General features: G+C 39.1%; 1 protein-coding gene across 3 annotated transcripts in view; it reads right to left on the bottom strand.

Moving 5' to 3' along the window:
* The window catches only part of pcdh1b (protocadherin 1b), a 162,636-nt gene that overhangs the window by 48,111 nt on the left and 95,817 nt on the right, over positions 1-18,708 (bottom strand). For all 3 annotated transcript variants that reach the window (XM_082178530.1, XM_082178531.1, XM_082178532.1), the window contains exon 4: positions 13,304-13,523. In XM_082178530.1, coding sequence (XP_082034656.1) covers positions 13,304-13,523 — 220 coding nt within the window. The remainder of the gene's footprint in view (positions 1-13,303; positions 13,524-18,708) is intronic.

The raw sequence follows: 18,708 nt of genomic DNA on the forward strand, positions 1-18,708 counted from the left end.
AATTCATAGGTCTTCATGTCGACTGAAAAATGTGAAACTTAAAAGCAGGAAAACTGAGGGTGTAGCGGTGGAACACATTCTTAGTCCTACACAGGAAATTGATTCTGGCCCCAGCGGTCACAAGGACATTGCGTGAGAAGTGTGCGATTGCTGGCTTGTGTATGTATTTTGGCAGTGGGCTGGTCAAACAGTCAAGCTTCGGACATGATAAAGCCAGATCTCTGTGGCACGCAAAAACAGCAGGCTGCATCAATAACGTGATAAGAGACGATTGCTTACAAATACAAATGCTAGAAGGCGAGCACATTCAAACACATGCAGAAGGGGAGATACATTCACTCAAACACGTCATGGAAAACATTGCATGGGGAATGAGTTTTTGACACCAATGTTCTTCTTTCCCTTTAGTTAGATGCATCACCACCCCACCATGTGCAGGGACTTTTACTTAACAAATGCCTGATGTGCATGGATTTACTGACCAAAGATACCGCTTAAATATGGATGTTTCACTGAGCACTTTTGGCTTTGTGGACTTTTGGAACACACTTTTAAGACTCTTACTAGGTTAATATATATGATAACAGTTGTGTATTCTCTTTCTCTCCCAAGAAATGTTTTGAAACATCAAAAACATTTCCGCTAAAATCACATCTTATATTATCGAACAATCTGTTTTGGACGACTTATTACTTCTTCTAATCTCTCTATATTAGTGCAACTTCTAATATCATATCTAGTTATTTATATATCTGAAATATAAATAATAAAATAACACTTCCACACATTCTGCACAAAATCATTGGTGGATTAGACATGAAGCAGAGTCAAAATTTATTATTTTATTTACTATAATTTTACAATGAACTTTACAAATTATGTCTAATTTTTCATCTCAAGCACGCTCTTTTTTTATTGGTAAATAAGTAAACTCACTTTTTACAAAAAATTTTGGTTGTGATGGAAATGATGCCACAACTAAGGAACAGGCTTTATTTTTATAAAATGAATATAACACTTCACAGTATCAATTAATATCAAAATGATTAAAGATTACCTCTCCTGTTTTGGATAATATATCATTGTTATCATATTACCTTCACATAGCAAAAAGAAAACAGTTGAATCTGTTTTAATAAAAATCAACCCATTGATTTTGAATCAACCAATGTGGCTGAACTTAAAAATGCCTGGTCTCCATCTCTCCAAATGTGGCTTTAATAACTATACAGCACAATGAGTGTAGACAAAACATCCTGAGAATGTTCAAAGATTGCACAGGCAAAAAACAACAACAACAACAACAACAAAAAACATCTCAAACTTACCCCACTATGCCTATTTTGGCACTGTTTTGCATCACTACTTTAGCTTTTCCGATGACAATTAGCCTCCCGTTTAGATACTTACAAACATCATCCCACGTTTAATCAACTGTCTCATTCATTTCCGATTCTAGAACACAGACAGCATGAGTCCAAAAGCTAGCTAATTTAACAACTAATCTGCTGATTAACACCGAGTTGTATTAACTGTAACGTAAATGATAGGGCGAGGCTTTTTAGGACTCAGCATGGAGGGGAAACACCTCGAGTCCGCTTCAAGATGAAGTGAGAGAGAGTAATTTGATTAAGGGAAACACACTTCTGTACGTGTTAAGTCTTTCTACTGGAGACTCAAAGCAGTATTCAATTACCTGCTCAATCAAGCCCAATTTACTGCTAGAGTGGAAGGAAAACATACAGACTGTAGTGGGACTGAACCTCACTTTTCTTACAGAGCGAAAAGAGAGATAGAGAGAGTCAGGCTTCACACCAAGAGTCAGTATTGATCTTGAATCTATAGTGCCTGGGTGAGGTGAGGTGATATGGGTTCAAACATAAGAGCTCTTCATATCTGGAAACAGCTTACTGCCTACTGAGACACTATGGCATTAAGTAGGCAATAGACAGCATGAGCCATTCTAGTACACCTACCATTACTGGTGTATGTGTGAGACACTCCGTTAGGTAAGCGGAGTTTCAAGCACACCCCGCAGCTCAAACCCCCAATCCCACCCCCCACCCCCATCCACCACCCCCACCCAGCAGGGCCCCGTTTCCATGACAACCCTAGCTGAGAGCCCCAGCAGGACAGGAGATAAACAAGAAGCCATATCCCTACCACTGGGATGGGAGGTGTGCGCGCCTGTGCGTGTCAGGCTAGTCCTTTGAGATCCACCTAGCTGGCTTTATCCTCTGAAGTTGACGGACAACAACAACACTATCCTTTAGATTAGAAGCAGCCGCCAGTCCCTCGGGAAACAGCAGGCCTGGCAACAGTGGCATGATCGGCAGTGGCTAACTCCCTAAGCTCCTCTCCGAACTGGCAATGGCTGTGGTGGCTAATTCCCCACACTGACCATGAACCTGGCAACAGCGGCTAACTCAGTGGACTAGACACAAAGGTTGCGATAGCAGTAGCAGCTAACTCCCAGAGCGAGGTGTAAAGCTGGCAAAAAACTCCCTCTGGACTATAGTGGGGACCAGCAACGAGCCCTAGGGATGACAAATATAAAGTAGCAAACCGGCCCTGAGGCGTGAACTGTTACAAACACAAACTCTGAAAATTTCAGCTGTGTACATTTAGAGCTTGATAAGTGTCCATCCATCTTTTTCAAATTCTGTGAAATGTAAAAGTTCCTCAAAATTTGATTCTAATGACTATGGATTGAGGTATAAATGTAAAAAAAATTTTTTACAAAAATTTAATAAAAACATAATAGTGGGATATACGATAATGTCACAATTAACTGTGAGAATATAGTACGTATGGTATGTGAAGTCACAATTGCGAGATATAAAGTCACACATGTGATATACAGTCACACTGAAATATAAAACTGCATTTCGAGAAATAAAAAAATAAAGTCATAATTGTGAGACAAAGTCACAGTAGTGAGATATGAAATCAAATTGTGGGATATAATGTCATAAGGGAAATATAAAGTCACAGATGTGAGATATAAAGTCACAATTGTGTGATATGAAATAATATTGTGCGATATAATGTCGTAAGTGAAATATAAAGTCACAATCTTGAGATATATAGTCATATTGTGAGGTATGAAAAGTTAATTGTGATTTTTTTTTCCCTAGAATTTTGACTTCTCACAACTGACTTTATCTCTCAAAACTGCAACTTCATATCTCACAATTTGACTAATGTTTTGTAATATAGAATTTTTTTTCTACTCTGAGGCGGAAACCATAATAACCTCAGCATGTGCGAGAGAGGGGAAGAAATCCACTGTATTCTTTCACTGTGAGAATCTCTCAGATCCTGCAAAACGAATAAATAATTCATACCCCATATTTGGTTAATCAAACAAATTAGATAAAAGGACTTCTATTTTCAATTCAAACACAGGGGAAGAGGAACATTTAAAATTTCGGTTCCTTCCTATGTGAGCGAGTATGCTACATTTGCCACACCATCATAATCCATATACTACTTATCCTGTTACATCCAGAGACCTTCACATAGGCTACTCATCTCAAATTCCTTCATTCGGACTGCCGGAACTCAAAACCCGGAGTGCCTTTTAAAGGTCCAGTCCCATTTATTGAAGCCACAGTGCTTCTGGTTACTTGAGCTAGGCCACAGATATGCGATACTAAGATTTCCCTGATCAAATATGATTACAGCAGTTATTCTCTCGGTGGGCAAGCCAGCCATCGGCTTCTAACCCGGAATGACAGAGTGGCACAGAAGCAGGGAGGAAAGGATGCGAGTGTGGTTACAGGCCTGCGGAAGGGAGAAAGAGTATATGGGGTAGGAAAGTGAGAGAGAGAGACATCAAGGCCACGGTAAAATCAATGCATGCAGAGAATGAAGAGATAATTAAGGAAGGAAAGAAAAGAACGAGAGAAAGAAAGAGTGAATTTAATCCGTCCTTACATGACTCCACATCACATTCGCTAATTAGATGAGTTACATCTTAATGTTAGTAGCCATTAAACACAATGGCTGTGTTCCCAGAATCCTTTGCTCTTAACAAACCCCCCTATCAAGTTATCTGGGATTGTGAATTGTATAGCCTCAGTGTTTTGTCAACGTCGATAAAGGCATAGCATGGGATGTTAGTGATGTCTTGCTCACTGATTCAGAGGTGTGTGTGTGTGTGTGTGTGGTGGTCTGGCAGGCCCTTTGTAGGCTGTGTGCTCAATTACACGCTGACATAACAGGGATGTACAATTACTGCGTGACACTGCATTCACTGTACTGCACCTGTCAAACAGCCTGGCAAGGGATGACCCAGGGATCCTTAGATGATGAAGAGGTAGGGGTGGTCGCTCACACACACACAAGTGCACACACGCACACACTGCTTGTACTCCAGTGCTTTTTATACTTCCACATTCACGGTCCCATTTTCCACAGCCATCTCTCTCTCTCTCTCTCTCTCTCTCTCTCTCTCTCTCTCTCTCTCTCGTTGCAGGAGAACTGCAGTGATCAGCACTCTAGTCATTGTTGTGATTCAGTAGTGGAGCTCCTGTCTGCCAGCTCTGCTCCAATTTACAACAGCGGCCCACAATGCACTGCTCTGGGTGAAGCAAGAATACAACCACACCTCTCTCTCTCTTCTCAGGACTCAATCTTTCGCTCACTACCGTAGAACAGCAGACCACCATCAAATAAGCACAAATAAACAAGCTGCACTCCTGAAATAAACCCCTCCATGAATCTTCTCTCGCTGTCTACTACTTCTCCTCCTCCTCTGTATCTGTCGTCTCATACATGAGCAACACACAGCTCTGCAGCCGGTTCCACCTAGCATTAAAAACTGTAAAGTGTGTTTGGTGACTCAAAGGAATAAAGCAATGGTACAAGACTTAAATTTTAACATGGGGGATGCACCTTTATTAAAAGTCTGGTCACTAATAATAAGCTGATTATTCATGTTGTGGCCAATAACCTATACTCTTAAAAATTAAATGTATTTATGGGCATCTATGGTTCACTGAAGAACCCTTAACATCTATGGAACCTTTCCACTGCACAAAAAAAGTTATTTACGGTTCTACTAATAGAAAATATATTAAATTGTTCTTCTATGGGATCCTTAAAAAACACACAGACAAACACACACACACTTTTGGAACCTTTATTTTTATGAGGATATTAGGATAAAGTCAATAAAAAAAAAAAAATTGACTTTCATTGTAAACATTAATGAATAATTCTGCAGTTATGTTTGGCACAGAAATGACACATTTCACCTTTCAAAGAAAGCTGAAATTACAAAACTTCAAACAAACTGCTGCATAATGGACTGGCATTTATTGTTCATAATTGATAAAATCCTGCTCTGCCCCGGCAGTCTTGATGGGCTGTTTTTAGTAAAAAAGCTTTGAGAGCGTCTCTAGTGAAGGTACTAACAATCTCGTCGGCATCCATTGTTAGCACTGAGAGCAGGGACCACTACAGTGGCTGTGAGGAGAGAAAGAGAGCAGGGCTCTGTGGGGGAGATCACCCACTTTCCCTATGCACAAGCCTTTCATCTAGCAGCTATAGCAAAACAGCACAGCTAATTAAGAAGAACTAAGGAATGTCCAAAACAGACTTACGCGCACACATACACGCATCGCTCCCTACTTTTCCTTCCTCATGGGGACGGGAGGATAAATTCAGCTTGGAAACAAGTGCTCAGCATTACTTAAAAAGTCTAACGATAGCTGTGTGTGTGTGTGTGTGTGTGTGTGTGTGTGTGTGTGTGTGTGTGTGTGTGTGTGTGTGTGTGTGTGTGTGTGTGTGTGTGTGTGGGAGGGAGGGAGGGAGGGAGGGAGAGAGAGAGAGAGAGAGAGAGAGAGAGAGAGAGAGAGAGAGAGAGAGAGAGAGAGAGAGAGAGAGAGAGAGAGAGAGAGAGAGATTGGTCCACTGCTGCTCACTTTATTATACAATTTGTAGAGGCATTAGATCTACTTCCAAAGTCTACGGGGCTTTCACAAGCATCCCACAATTCCAACACAATTGCCACTTTCTCTCAAAATGTGACTATCGCAATTGCAACTTTATTTCTAATATTTTCGACTTCATCTCAAAATGTGACTCACAATTGTGTCTTTTAAATAAAAAAAAATCCACATAATTGTGAACCGATATCTCAAAATGTGATCTCTCACATAATTGCAAATTTATATATCATAATGTGGATTCATATCTGATATGAAGTTGCAATTGTGATATATGACTTATAAAGTCACAATTGTAAGAAAACACAGCTGCATATGCATGTGTGCTCTCCGTTGAGGTTGATCAGGACGAGATGACCCATTGCCTGGATGTTTTGTGGTTGCTCATTTTAGTGAAGACCCCAAGCTGCCCCACAAGCGCCTGTCAGAGTGGAGCCATGACAGATAATCACAGTCACACTCATCACAATGAAGGGGAAATGAGAGAGAGAGAGAGCGCTGAGCATGGGGTCAAGCGCAAAGAGAGAGTTTTAGAAACAATTTTGTATCACTTTGTATTTAGGAAGAACGTCACGGTGGGAAAACTAGTGAGTGGGGACAGGAAGTAACAGAGACTCTGTGTGTGGGAAACACTTCCAGAACACAGTGCATCTGCTTTTGATTAGCTTACACGCACCCGATGCAGTTCTCTTTCACTCTGTTCTTCCATCCATCTTAAGGTTCAACATTCAGGGGGCGGTCAGCGGGTTAAACTTCCTTCGAGACTTTCACAGGCCATCCCGAGAGGAACGAAGAGACAGTGGTGAACACTCAAGCATACTTCCTGACCAAACCATGAATTCTCTTCCTCTTTGTCTATATCCTCTCCAGCCGCTTCATTAACTCCAGCTTTAGCCTTTTTAATTAGGGTTACCATGGCGCCTTCGGCATATAACAAAGTGTTTCTGAGCTTCGAGAGAAAGTGGCAAGGTGCATGTTTCTGGCATCATAAAAGGATCTGACCAATTAGTCATTGTGCCACATGGAGCATGATCAAGCTAGCCTTTCTGTGTTTAGTCATTTTTTTATGGTATTATGGTATGGTTTGATGTGTAAGATTAAATAAATATGAGTGGAATTGTGGGCTGAGGGAGGAGTGATTCAGAATCTCTGGTGTCTGCATGATCGTTAAAGGAAAGCCACATAAAGTCTGTAATTAAAGGATGTGCATGACAGACATAATCATAAATGCATTACCCCAGTCTACACAAATCAAGGTTTGCATTTAATATAAATGTTCTAGACATTATCGCGCAATTCTTTTTAAAGACTTGAAAAGACGCAATTATTTTTAAAGACGTGGAATGGAGATTGAATACCCCGTTTCAAGAATCGTCTAAAATGGGTGCATTTCTGTGTAATTTATGTTTACCATCTCAAAATCTCTGGGCAAATTGTCAACGGTAGAAATGCTGTCTGTGGTTAGTTGGAAGCATTAAAAACAGCTCAAATTTCTCTCGTTTTTTCCCTCTATGTGTGTACATCCGGTTCAGTGCATCGGAACGTCAAAACAATTTTCCTGTATTCCAGCTTAAAGAAGTGGCCTGATTGAATGGTACGGGACAGATTGGATGTTGCCGTTATGGAGATGGCTTGTTTGCTCATTTGAGACGAATGATTGCCTTCATTTCCCCTGATATGGGCGTGATGGCGGTAGAACGGCAGCCTATTTGCTCTCCTAAACGAGGGCGTAATGGACGCTTTGTGCAACGTTAGAGCACTCCGTGGTTGCCTTTGAGAGGCTCTTGAGAAATGAACCCTGACAACTGCACAGATGTTCAAAAGGCCTTTCTTCTGTTTAGATGCGTAGACCGTTCGTTTGTTTTTTGTTTGTTTGCTTGTTTGAGGAAGCCATTACCAGGCGGCTGATAAGAACACTAGGTCTTGTCTTTAGAGGAGAGATGAGAGACAGAAATTCAAATAGATCCATAACTGCTCATAAATGCTCAGGCAGCATCTCGCTCAGACGAATGACATCAAACCACACGTCTGCCGTTCCTGGCTTTTACCGCATAATCACTTTCTGCTTTGAGCTCGTCTCATCTTTTCCATCTCGGCTCATTCCGTCAAATTATTCTCCAAAACATTTCACACCATCCCCTATTTCTGTGTATCTCTTTCTCTCCATTGTCTCTCTTGCTTTATCCCACTCTTCCCAGAGAAGACCCACAGACCCATCCATTTCTATTAGGCAGGGGAAATGAGCACATTAGGGAAGAGAAGGGGGTGTCGGGCGGAAATGCCCCCCCCTTGGGACGCTGAGCTGGGGTAATGGAATTACACTCCATTATCAAACGGAGATGATTCCATTTAGCTGGAGAGGAGCGAGCTACGGTGGAGAGATGGAGTAAGAGAAAGGGTTGGAGAGAGGAAGAGAGCAAGTTCAGTCCATTTTGCTTCATCTAAGCTAATCTAAACAACAGCCACCGTGTGTTGGATATCACTATTTCTCCAAGGCCAACTTCTAAGGGCAGTGGTTCTTAAATGATTTCATTTCAGGACACAGGATTTACACAAAATGGTACCAAAATGGTTCAGAAAATGTCTCAGAAAGGCAACAAAAATATCCTTAATATTTCGCCTAGTTTGATTGGACGCACAGCAACTTTTAAATGAAAATGTAAATGTTGCCTTAAATGTGTAAGAAAGTTACCAAAACTAACTGCAATAGTATTGTTAATATTTTTAATTAGCTTTCATTTTTATCATTTAGATTTGACAGACAGACAAAACAGACAGATAGAATGACAGATAGAATGACAGGTAGAAAAAACGATATAGAAAGAACGATAGATAGAAAGAATGATAGATAGAAAGAACAATATAGATAGAAAGAACAATAGAACGTTTACCTAACATTGGCTTTACAGTTGTAGTACAAAAATACAGAAAAAATAAATAATATTAACACAAAGTTAAACTAGCAACATTAAAATGAAGTCTTTAGTACTTATTCAAAGTGTATACTCCTGTTCATTTCCTCATGGAATATGAGCTATAGGTAAATGAGCTATAGCTATAGCAGAAGTGATGTTTTGCTGTTTCAGGAGTAAGGCAGAACCCATCAGAGACAACATCTACTTCAGCAAAGACAACCTGGTCCATGTCTTCTACAGCGACTGGATGATAGTTTTGCTAAGTCACCCCCCAGGATATACTTTGGTTCTTTCTCTTCTCAGAGCAATGAACAGAAATAATAAAGATTGAAAGTGAGACAAGTCTTTGTCTTGTTGTAAGGGGTCTCTGGAAGAGAGAGAGGAACCAAGCAGAGCCTGTTCTGACTCCTGCTGGTCTAATGCAAAGGATTCTCGTCGGAAACATGAAGATATCTGAAATTTCGCTTTTTATCCTGCACCTCTCTTCTTCAGGTATAATACAGGTGGATTTCTAAAATGGATCTGGCAAATTCAGGAAACTAAATATCACATCTTGTTTGACAAGAGTATTTGCACAATGCACCATGGTTTAATCTGCAAATATTCTTATAGTGAATTATTGAAAGGTGAAGTGTGTAATTTCTGTGCAACCAGAATTGCATGAATGATAAATACATAAATAGCATGTCTCCTAAACACTCCCCCTGTCTGCCATTGGTCAAACAAGCAAATAGTCCCACCCCAAATTGGCTGGTTAACATGCTCCAGTTTGTCCCTGGGAGAAGATGCTGTATTTTATTATATTAAAGTAAATGTTTTGCAAGTGACTGATTGTCATTTATTTATTTAGTGCTCTTCATGTATTATATATTATAGACCTCCTCGGGCTGGTCAAGAAGGTCAAATAAACAGGACAATATCTTGGTTTATCAGCACAGAGTGGCAGTGTTTACTCTATTCAGGGAAATCAACCTACAAGTAGCTTATTTAAAGTTGTCTCTGCACATTAAACATTGGAGAAAATATTTCAACATGGAAAAAAACACATTACACACATCATCTTTAAATTATTCATGTTCACATCATTGTGAAGTGACACAGTGAAGCTAATTACATTTGATGTGTGCAATTTTTTCAGTGTTAAACTACTTTTTAATGTGCAGAGACAACTATAAGTAAGCCATTCGTGGGTTGATTTCCCCAAAGAGCGTAAACACTCTAGTTTTATAGCATTTTCATAAAAATGCTTTTTGTCTGAAAAGTCTGGCATGTGGCGCCTCTCAACCAATGGAGTGAGCTCAGGGACGGGGCTACCTGTTTTTGCAAATGGCTGATGGAGGAAGCATTTCACCTTTAAGTATTTTAAAATTCTAGGAAAAATGCTGTTCTCTTGAACTTTCTATTCACCAAAGAATCCTGGAAAAAATGCCTCGCAGTTTCCACAAAAATATTAGTCAGCACAACTGTTTATAACACTGATAAGAAATGTTTCTCAAGCAGCATGAAGAATCATGAATCATGTGAGGCTGAAGACTGGACTGCTGAAATAAATTACATTTAAACACATATTAAAACAGAAAACAGTTACTGTAATAATATTTCACAGTATTGCTGTTTTTACTGTATTTTTTTTTATCAAATAAATGAAGCCTTTGTGAGCATAAGATACCTCTTTCAAAACCTTTAAAAAATGTTACCAACCCCAAACTGTTGACTTGTAAAATCTTAATAGTGAGATATGAAGGGTACTGTTTTCATGTCAACATATACTTAATTATTTCTAATGCAGTACATTTTTAAATAAAATTGAATATGAAGTGAGTCATTTCTGTCTGGTGGCATCAAATAGAACAAACTGTTTCTTTGAGTGACTGACTCAGGTGAGCTTAGAACAGAACTTCCTGACCAATAGCAGATGGGTGTTCGAAGCTTAAATGCAATTATTTTCACAGGTCTGTTTGGTGCTACTAGTGGCGCATAAATTACACACTTCACCTTTAAAGAATCAGAAGGCAGCGGCTTTATTCCATGTACCATAAATATTTCACAACATTAGTCCTTGTCTTGCACGTTGCCTCATTTCTCATGTTTTGACAATGTTCTTTAAAAGGTGCATGAGCCAAATCAAGGGTTGCCAGGCAGACTCATCAAGATGTGTTTGTGCAAACTCAGTTGCCCTGTCACCTTCATGCTTCACAGTATCATTCCACACCCACCCTGCCCTCATTTACACATTGCATCCATGCATTATCTATAGTGCCTATATGAAGCAGAGCTCATTTGAAAAGCAGTGCTGTGGCAGCGCAGTATTTATAGACTAGCACTGCTGCGATGTGCAGCTGCTAAAGTCATTTCGAGCGCTGGGACTATTTATTTTAAGATCCCTGCTCTTTTATTAGCTCTATTGTGTATAGTGATGTAAGGGAGTACAGTAAAACTCTTCCCTCAGCATCAGCAATGTCGACCCCAGGAAGCTGGCAGCAATCCATGAAGACAAACCACCACAGTCAGGGTCAACAGGCACAAGTAGAGTCTGTCTACAATGATAACACACACAAGCACACATACACGCCCATATATACACATCCTAAGGAAATACCAGGAAATCGGTTGAATATCCCGCCTAACCCCCATTGCACCTGACCTAATTTCTGCATGCACAGAAACGCATACTGTCCTTCTTCTCAGTGTGTGTGTGTGAGGCTGTGGTTGGTGGCACCTGCCAGGGGCTTCTGTGCCCAGCTGTGTGTGTACAGATGCCATAAGTGAGACCTGTCTGGGTGACCCCCCCTGCAGACACACACACACACACACACACACACACACACACACACACATACACACACACACTGTCCTGCAGCTGCAGTAAAAGCACTGATGTGGGAAGACAGCCATGACATTTAGGCCTCAGTCCACCTCACTTTCTTAGTCATACTTCTCTTTTTCTTTCTTCAATGCTACTTCCTTCAGCTGATTCTCAGTATTCTCAGTCTCTTTCCATGCATCTTGACCTCTTTCACAGAATATTCTGTTCAATCCACCAAAAAAAAAAAAAGATTTTTTTTTATTTTTATCGAGGTTATGGCACCTACAGAGTATTTGAAAGAAATTAAACTTAGTTTCCTCAAACTTTTCCCTTTAAAATGTTTATTATTTCTGCTTTACAGTTGGACTTTTAATTTTTAAGTCATTTTGAGCAATTCATGGAAGCGCAGCTGTAAAATTGGAAATACATCACCGTTCAAAGTATGGTATTGTTAAGATTTTTTATGTTTTTGAGAGAAGTCACTTATGCTCACCAAGGCTGCATTTATTTGATAAAAAATACAGTAAAACCAGTAATATTGTGGAGTATTATTACAATGTAAAGTAAGTATTTTAATTATATTTTAAAAAAGTAATTTCTTCCTGAAAGGGCAAAGCTGAATATTCAGCAGGCATTGGTGCTCAAGAAACATTGCATATTATAATCAATTAAATAGCTGTTTAATATTTTTATGAAAACTGTGAAACATTTTTATGAATAGAAAGTTCAAAATAACAGCATTTTATATATATATATATATATATATATAAATCTGTTTTAAAAATGTAAAAGCCTTTACTGTCACTTTTGATCCATTTAATGCACTCTGGCTGAATAAAAAATATTAATAAGTGATTTTTCCTTTCCACACCAAAAACATATTAACCCTCATATTGTAACCCAGGGTTGTTGTTATTTTATTATTAAAAAAACAAAAAAATAAAAATAAAGGAAGGACATAACATTATGACACAAGTGCTGTTAACTGAACTCAACTTGTATTGACCCCAAAATATTCCTTTAAGAGTGTGTGTTGTGTGTACACATACACAGCACTGAATAATTACACTGTAATTGAAATACTAGATGCTTTCAATGTGAGCCTGCCTTTTGGCAATGACTTCCACCCTCTCAGAAGCTGTTGCTGAGGATTCTTGGTTTGTAGCACCTCGCCTGGGCGTAAAGGAGAGAAGACATCCCTCACTATAGGAGAACTAGCTGATCCCTACAGCTACAACAGAGGAGGATCACATCAGGTTTTCCTGGTTTGTGTGTGTGCTAATATGAATGGGTAATTGCAATATCTTGCCAATAATTAATGCTTTTTTGTACATATAGATGAGTGTTGACGAGGTCTATACAGTTTTCAATGAAAAACATATTCAAATCAGTAGTTAATTTGCTTAAATTCTGACATTTAGTTCACAGTGCCTAAGAATTCAGATTTACCTTATTTTACAATTTTTTTGTCTTAAAGCAAAACGAGCGTGAGTGAAGGGCATACAAGTAAACCGCGCAGTGCAGCTCATTACCAGCCGTTACTTAAACAACAACAAAAAAGCTGTAAGATGTAGAAGATCTAAAGAGAAATTTATGAAAGAGAGTAGAAGGAGTTCATTTCTTCTTACCATTCTCGGGGTGTTCCATCTCTCCGATGCTGCCATCCGGGGTGGTGCGTTCATAGTGGTCTTCAGGTAGGGCGAGGGGCCCGATACGCGGCCCTGAAGAGCTCTTACTGCTGGGCGTCTCTGACTCTTCCAGACCGCTATCATAGTAACTGTGCTGAGAAGGATCCTGCAGATCTTGCGCCTGATTGGCTGTGGAGAAGGTCACTCGGCGATGCGGGAGCTGTGATTTGATAGAGACAGAGAGAGAGGTCTAAGGTCAGCGTGCATGTTGATAACATCATCAGGTATCTTGGTGAATGATTGAATAATTTTCAATCTAATATACAACAACTTTGTACAGTGAATCAGTATTGATCAGTTTTTAGCTCACATATTTAGCGCTGTTAGTGCACCATTTGTTCCACAGACATGTTTGATAAATTATGTGTATTATAAAAAAAAAAAAAGGTGTTTAATTTGTAAGCGATCTGAATTACAATTTTAACCGAAATAATATTTTGAGAGACCATAATACTTGTAATACCAAAAGACTTGGCCATGGGCTTTTTGGCAAGCAAACAACTCATTCAATCAATAACCATTCCTATTTTCTACAGGGAAATAATAATAATAATAATATTACAATTCAATTCAATTAAATTATCACAATTAAAATATTAAAATAAATAAATTACAAATCATATAATACTTGATCTGAATAATAAATTTAAGTGCACAAATGTTTATCATCACTGATAATAATAAGAAATTCAGACTTGGTATGTGTTAAAGACATCCTTAAAAAAATACATTTTAAAAATCGTACTGACCCCAAACTTTTAAACGAGAGTAAATATCATGCATTCCTAACTTACATACCTAACCATTCCTAAGCAACATACATAACAGGCAATGTTGATCTATGTATTAATATAGTAACTCGAATTGCATCTTTATGAAGATCCACAGCCGTTAGCCATTGCACATATACGTTATTTCCCTTACATCTACATAATACATCCCTGACATGAGCAAATCCCTCAGCACACACTCGTTGTACATCCCAGAGTCATACACACAGATCCCTAAACACACACTCTCTCTCTCTCTCACACACACACACACACACACACACACACACACACACACACACACACACACACACACACACACACACACACACACACACACACACACACACACACACCTAAGGCTCAGTGAGGAGTGTATTAAGCAAGTGTTAGCTAAATCCAGTGTGACTGCAGAAGCCAGGTTTGATAAGGATGATAGAAGCCACAGCTCTCCCACAGGAGAAGCCCACTTCACACCCCACCCCTCCCTCAAGCAGTACCAGCGAGAGAATAGGACATTTCGTCAAGATGGAATGAGACAGCTCGCAAATTGGCATTTGGAGCTAGACGGAGACCACTGTCAGCCACCCAGCTCTCCGAGGCACATCCACCCCTCCACATACCAATCACAAAACACAAACCTTTAGAGAGAGCGAAAGAAAGAGAGTTGGAAAGTAAAAACAGGTAAAAGAAATCTACTCATCCTCTCACTGTTATCAATAATACAGAGATGCTCCTCAACCACATCTCTCTTTTTATTTTCTGACTCTCTCTCTCTCCCCTGTGCCATGTGGAGTTGCCACAGGGATACACAACCAGTTCATTCCTCCCTCCCTTTCCACTTCTCAGCCTCCTCTTCACCCGCCACACATTCGGTTTGAGAGCTAAGCTGTGATGTTTGTTTTGGTTATTTTTACAAGGTAAACATTTTCTTGTGCAACACTCCGCTCTGAACACCCAAAGCTGCTTGCGTCACACGCAAATTATTTGTGAGTGCGAGGAGAAACTCCTAAAGAAATACACAAAGAAATAACTGAACTCACTTTTCTTAAATCTCACTTCTGCTGGAGACAATGAAGAAATCCTGGAGAACACAAAGCATTTCTCAAGACAGGCCAGATGACCCTGCCGTTCAGAACATAAGTGTTTCCATTGGTTAAATATGTTATCAGTTCTCATAATGTTGCTCAGAGGTGAGATAATGACTATACCACTGTGAATGTGATGCTTTTACATTTGCTGAAAGAAAGGACGATTGTTCAGCGGGGCGTCATTACTGTAGGTCTGCTTTTCTGTAATTGCAATTTTCTAAAGTGCTGTAAATTCTACACATTTGCAATTTATGTATAGAGTTCAGCACAATTTCAAGCAACATCAGCTGTTCCAATATGATTTTATGACTTTATTACCTTTAAGTAAATAGAATGACTTTCTAAAACTCAGATGACTGATAATCTGATTGAATTAGTTACTTTTGTATGCACACCTGTGACTATACAAGGGGTTACACAGACTGATGCTTTAAGCTTGACTAGTCGCTGATCATGGCCTATAGAGGGCAGAACAGGACAAGAAATCTTTGAAGTCCACATTTACGCTGCGTTTCCAACAGTCAAAATGACAAATAAATGCATTCTCCAAGAGCGCTCCACAAGACATGTTTGATTACACCATCTGGATGCTCAAAATTGATCGGGTGAATGCATGTTTTTTTTTTTTTAAATAGCTTATTGTACACATAAGTTAATCGCCGTTCTAAACTAATGCACACATATAGAAAGTAGTTCACACATCACGTGCATGTTGTGCTGTATGTGATGTGATCCTTTTATATATATATGAAACCATGATACTTTTTAGCAAGTCTTTGATGAATAGAAAGTAAAAAAAAAAACAAAAAAATAAAAAAACATATATATATATATATATTGATGTTTAGAATTTTTTTGAATGTAGTATGATAATGATAGCTTTTTTAAAGTCTTTACTTGCAATCAATCTAATGTGTCCATGCTATCTATCTATCTATCTATCTATCTATCTATCTATCTATATATATATATATATATATATATATATCTAGCATGGACACATTAGAGTGATATATATATATATATATATATATAGATAGATAGATATAGATAGATATATATATGTATATGTTCTATATATATATAGAAGCATTTCAAAAAAAAAATTCATATAATAAACAAAACTGTGGTTTGTTGCTTTATTAAGCAAAAGCAATGAAACTAACTTTTATTTTCAACTGAATGTGCTGCAACATAGCATTGAGGATTTCAGCATGGGTGAATGGAAATTTTCACCACACAAACAAGAAAGATTCTTCCATAAGTAAATAAATGAGGAGGAGACATCACCTTTATTGCATCTGTGTTGCACTTGCTAAATTTAATGAATGGAAAATGAATAGCTGGAGATAATTAGCCAATCTTTAAGTGCATCTGATGTAACAGAAGATGGGCGTTAGTTGAGCCATCTTGATGCATGCAAAGGCTCAAGGGAGGCTTCAAAACCTTCGGTTGCTGCATGTCACACTTTGGCCTGACTTTTTTAGCACTCCTAACACATGGCTCATCTCCTCTGTTCCAGACAAAATAAAGATAAGCCACACAGTTCACATTTGTGACTCTGGACCACAATATATTTGTGGCGGGTATATTGGTGGCATATATCAAATTAACTTTTGTCAGTGGATGCAGCAACATCGAGGACTTCATTTGGACAAGTTTAAAGGTGATTTTCTCAATATTTAGATACATTTTTTTTTTGCACCCTCAGATGACAAATTTTCAAATAGTTGTATCTCGGCCAAATATAAATATAAATATAAATAAATACATTTAAATAAATACATCAATGGAAAGGTCATTTATTCAGCTTTCAGATGATATATAAATCTCAATTTCAAAAAATCGACCCTTATGACTGGTTTTATGGTCCAGGGTCACATTTGTGTATGCACAACACTTCTATTCAGAGGGGTGAATAGTTTTTGCTGAGGGATTCGTTTTAAGCCTCTTGCTGTATCTGCTACGAAACCTGCCATCCCCTTACGCTGATAAACAAGAGTGTGCAGAGTGTCCGGTGGATGTGTATAGACAAACACACTGGTCTATTGTCCTCCCTGTTCAGTAAGAAGGGAGGTGAATAATACCAGACGAGCAGCTCTGAGCTTATTAGATTTGTGCATCTGTATCTTTCTGTGTGTGTTTCATTGTATCCTGTTCCTCATTAGTTTTCTCTCTCTCTGTGAGGATAAGACAGTGAAGGGCTATTTAGTGAGACTACAATCCATACTCTCACACAGACACATATGCAGAGATGATACTGTGGATGCACTGATATGATAATATGATTTCTGTATCTCATTCAACTGAGATGAGTAAAAGTGGATCAGAATATAGAGAAGCTTTTGAGTGCAGTGTGTGTGTGTGTGTGTGTGTGTGTGTGTGTGTGTGTGTGTGTGTGTGTGTGTGTGTGTGTGTGTGTGTGTGTGTGTGTGTGTGTGTGTGTGTGTGTGTGTGTGTGTGTGTGTGTGTGTGTGTGTGTGTGTGTGTGTGTGTGTGTGTAAGAGTTTATTTCGCTGTACTTTCTGTAAAAGCTGCTTTTGTTCCCCCTCTTGGGGTACTTCTACTATTTTAGCCCCCAGCTAAGACAGCACTCACTCACAAACAAAACCAGCTCCCACTACTAACCTCCCCTCTCCCTCCCTTGTGCTGTCGGTCTTACTCTCCCTCCCTCTGTTCCAAGCTAGAGGGTAGGTGCCAGGGTTGAGTTATGTAAGGAATGACAGCTATGCCTGAGGACGGGATTGGTTAGCTGGGAAAATGCACCTGTGGGACTCAGGTACCTGCCTCAGTCCTCAGACTGCAGAAAAGCTTTGATTCCTGTTAACAGCATCAGAGAGATGTGTAGAGAGAGACAAGAGTGCAGGGAGACGAAAGTGGGAGTGAATTCTGTGACTATGAGGGATAGAAATGCCGAGGCGCCGGCAAGCCAAATAGGAGAGTGAGATGAGCAGATAAGGTGAAGAATAAAGTATGGAGAGAGTGATTCATGCGATTGGGTGGGATTGACACTGAACTGATTCTTAAATACAATGTGAAGTCAAAATTGACCTATTTAATTTCTTAAATAAATTCCAAAGAAATATTGGACGGAGAACATTTATTCTCTTCTATAATGAATTTCTTGACGTCACCAATCCATCTGTCATACTGAAGCCGCATCCTGCTAAGGAAGTCTATAATACCTGGGTAAGGCTAGCAATCTGTGATCATTCTCATTTTTGTTTATTTATATTTATCATTTAAAAATATAATACAAAATATAATATAATTTAAACTACAACCTGAGGGTGTGTGGTTTTAAAATCAAGATACAAATGTGACTAGTTTCTCTTCAGAAAGGCAGCATTGCGCTGTCAAAACTCACAGATATGTATCCCTCCATCATTTCTATAATGGAGTGGAGACTCATTTGCACTCTTGGAGGCTTTCAGCAGATACATCCTCCCCTGAGGAGCAGGAAGACAACACTCCACTCTCTATA

The sequence above is a fragment of the Leuciscus leuciscus genome (genome assembly GCF_965113295.1).
Source record: "Leuciscus leuciscus genome assembly, chromosome: 8".
Lineage (NCBI taxonomy): Eukaryota > Metazoa > Chordata > Actinopteri > Cypriniformes > Leuciscidae > Leuciscus > Leuciscus leuciscus.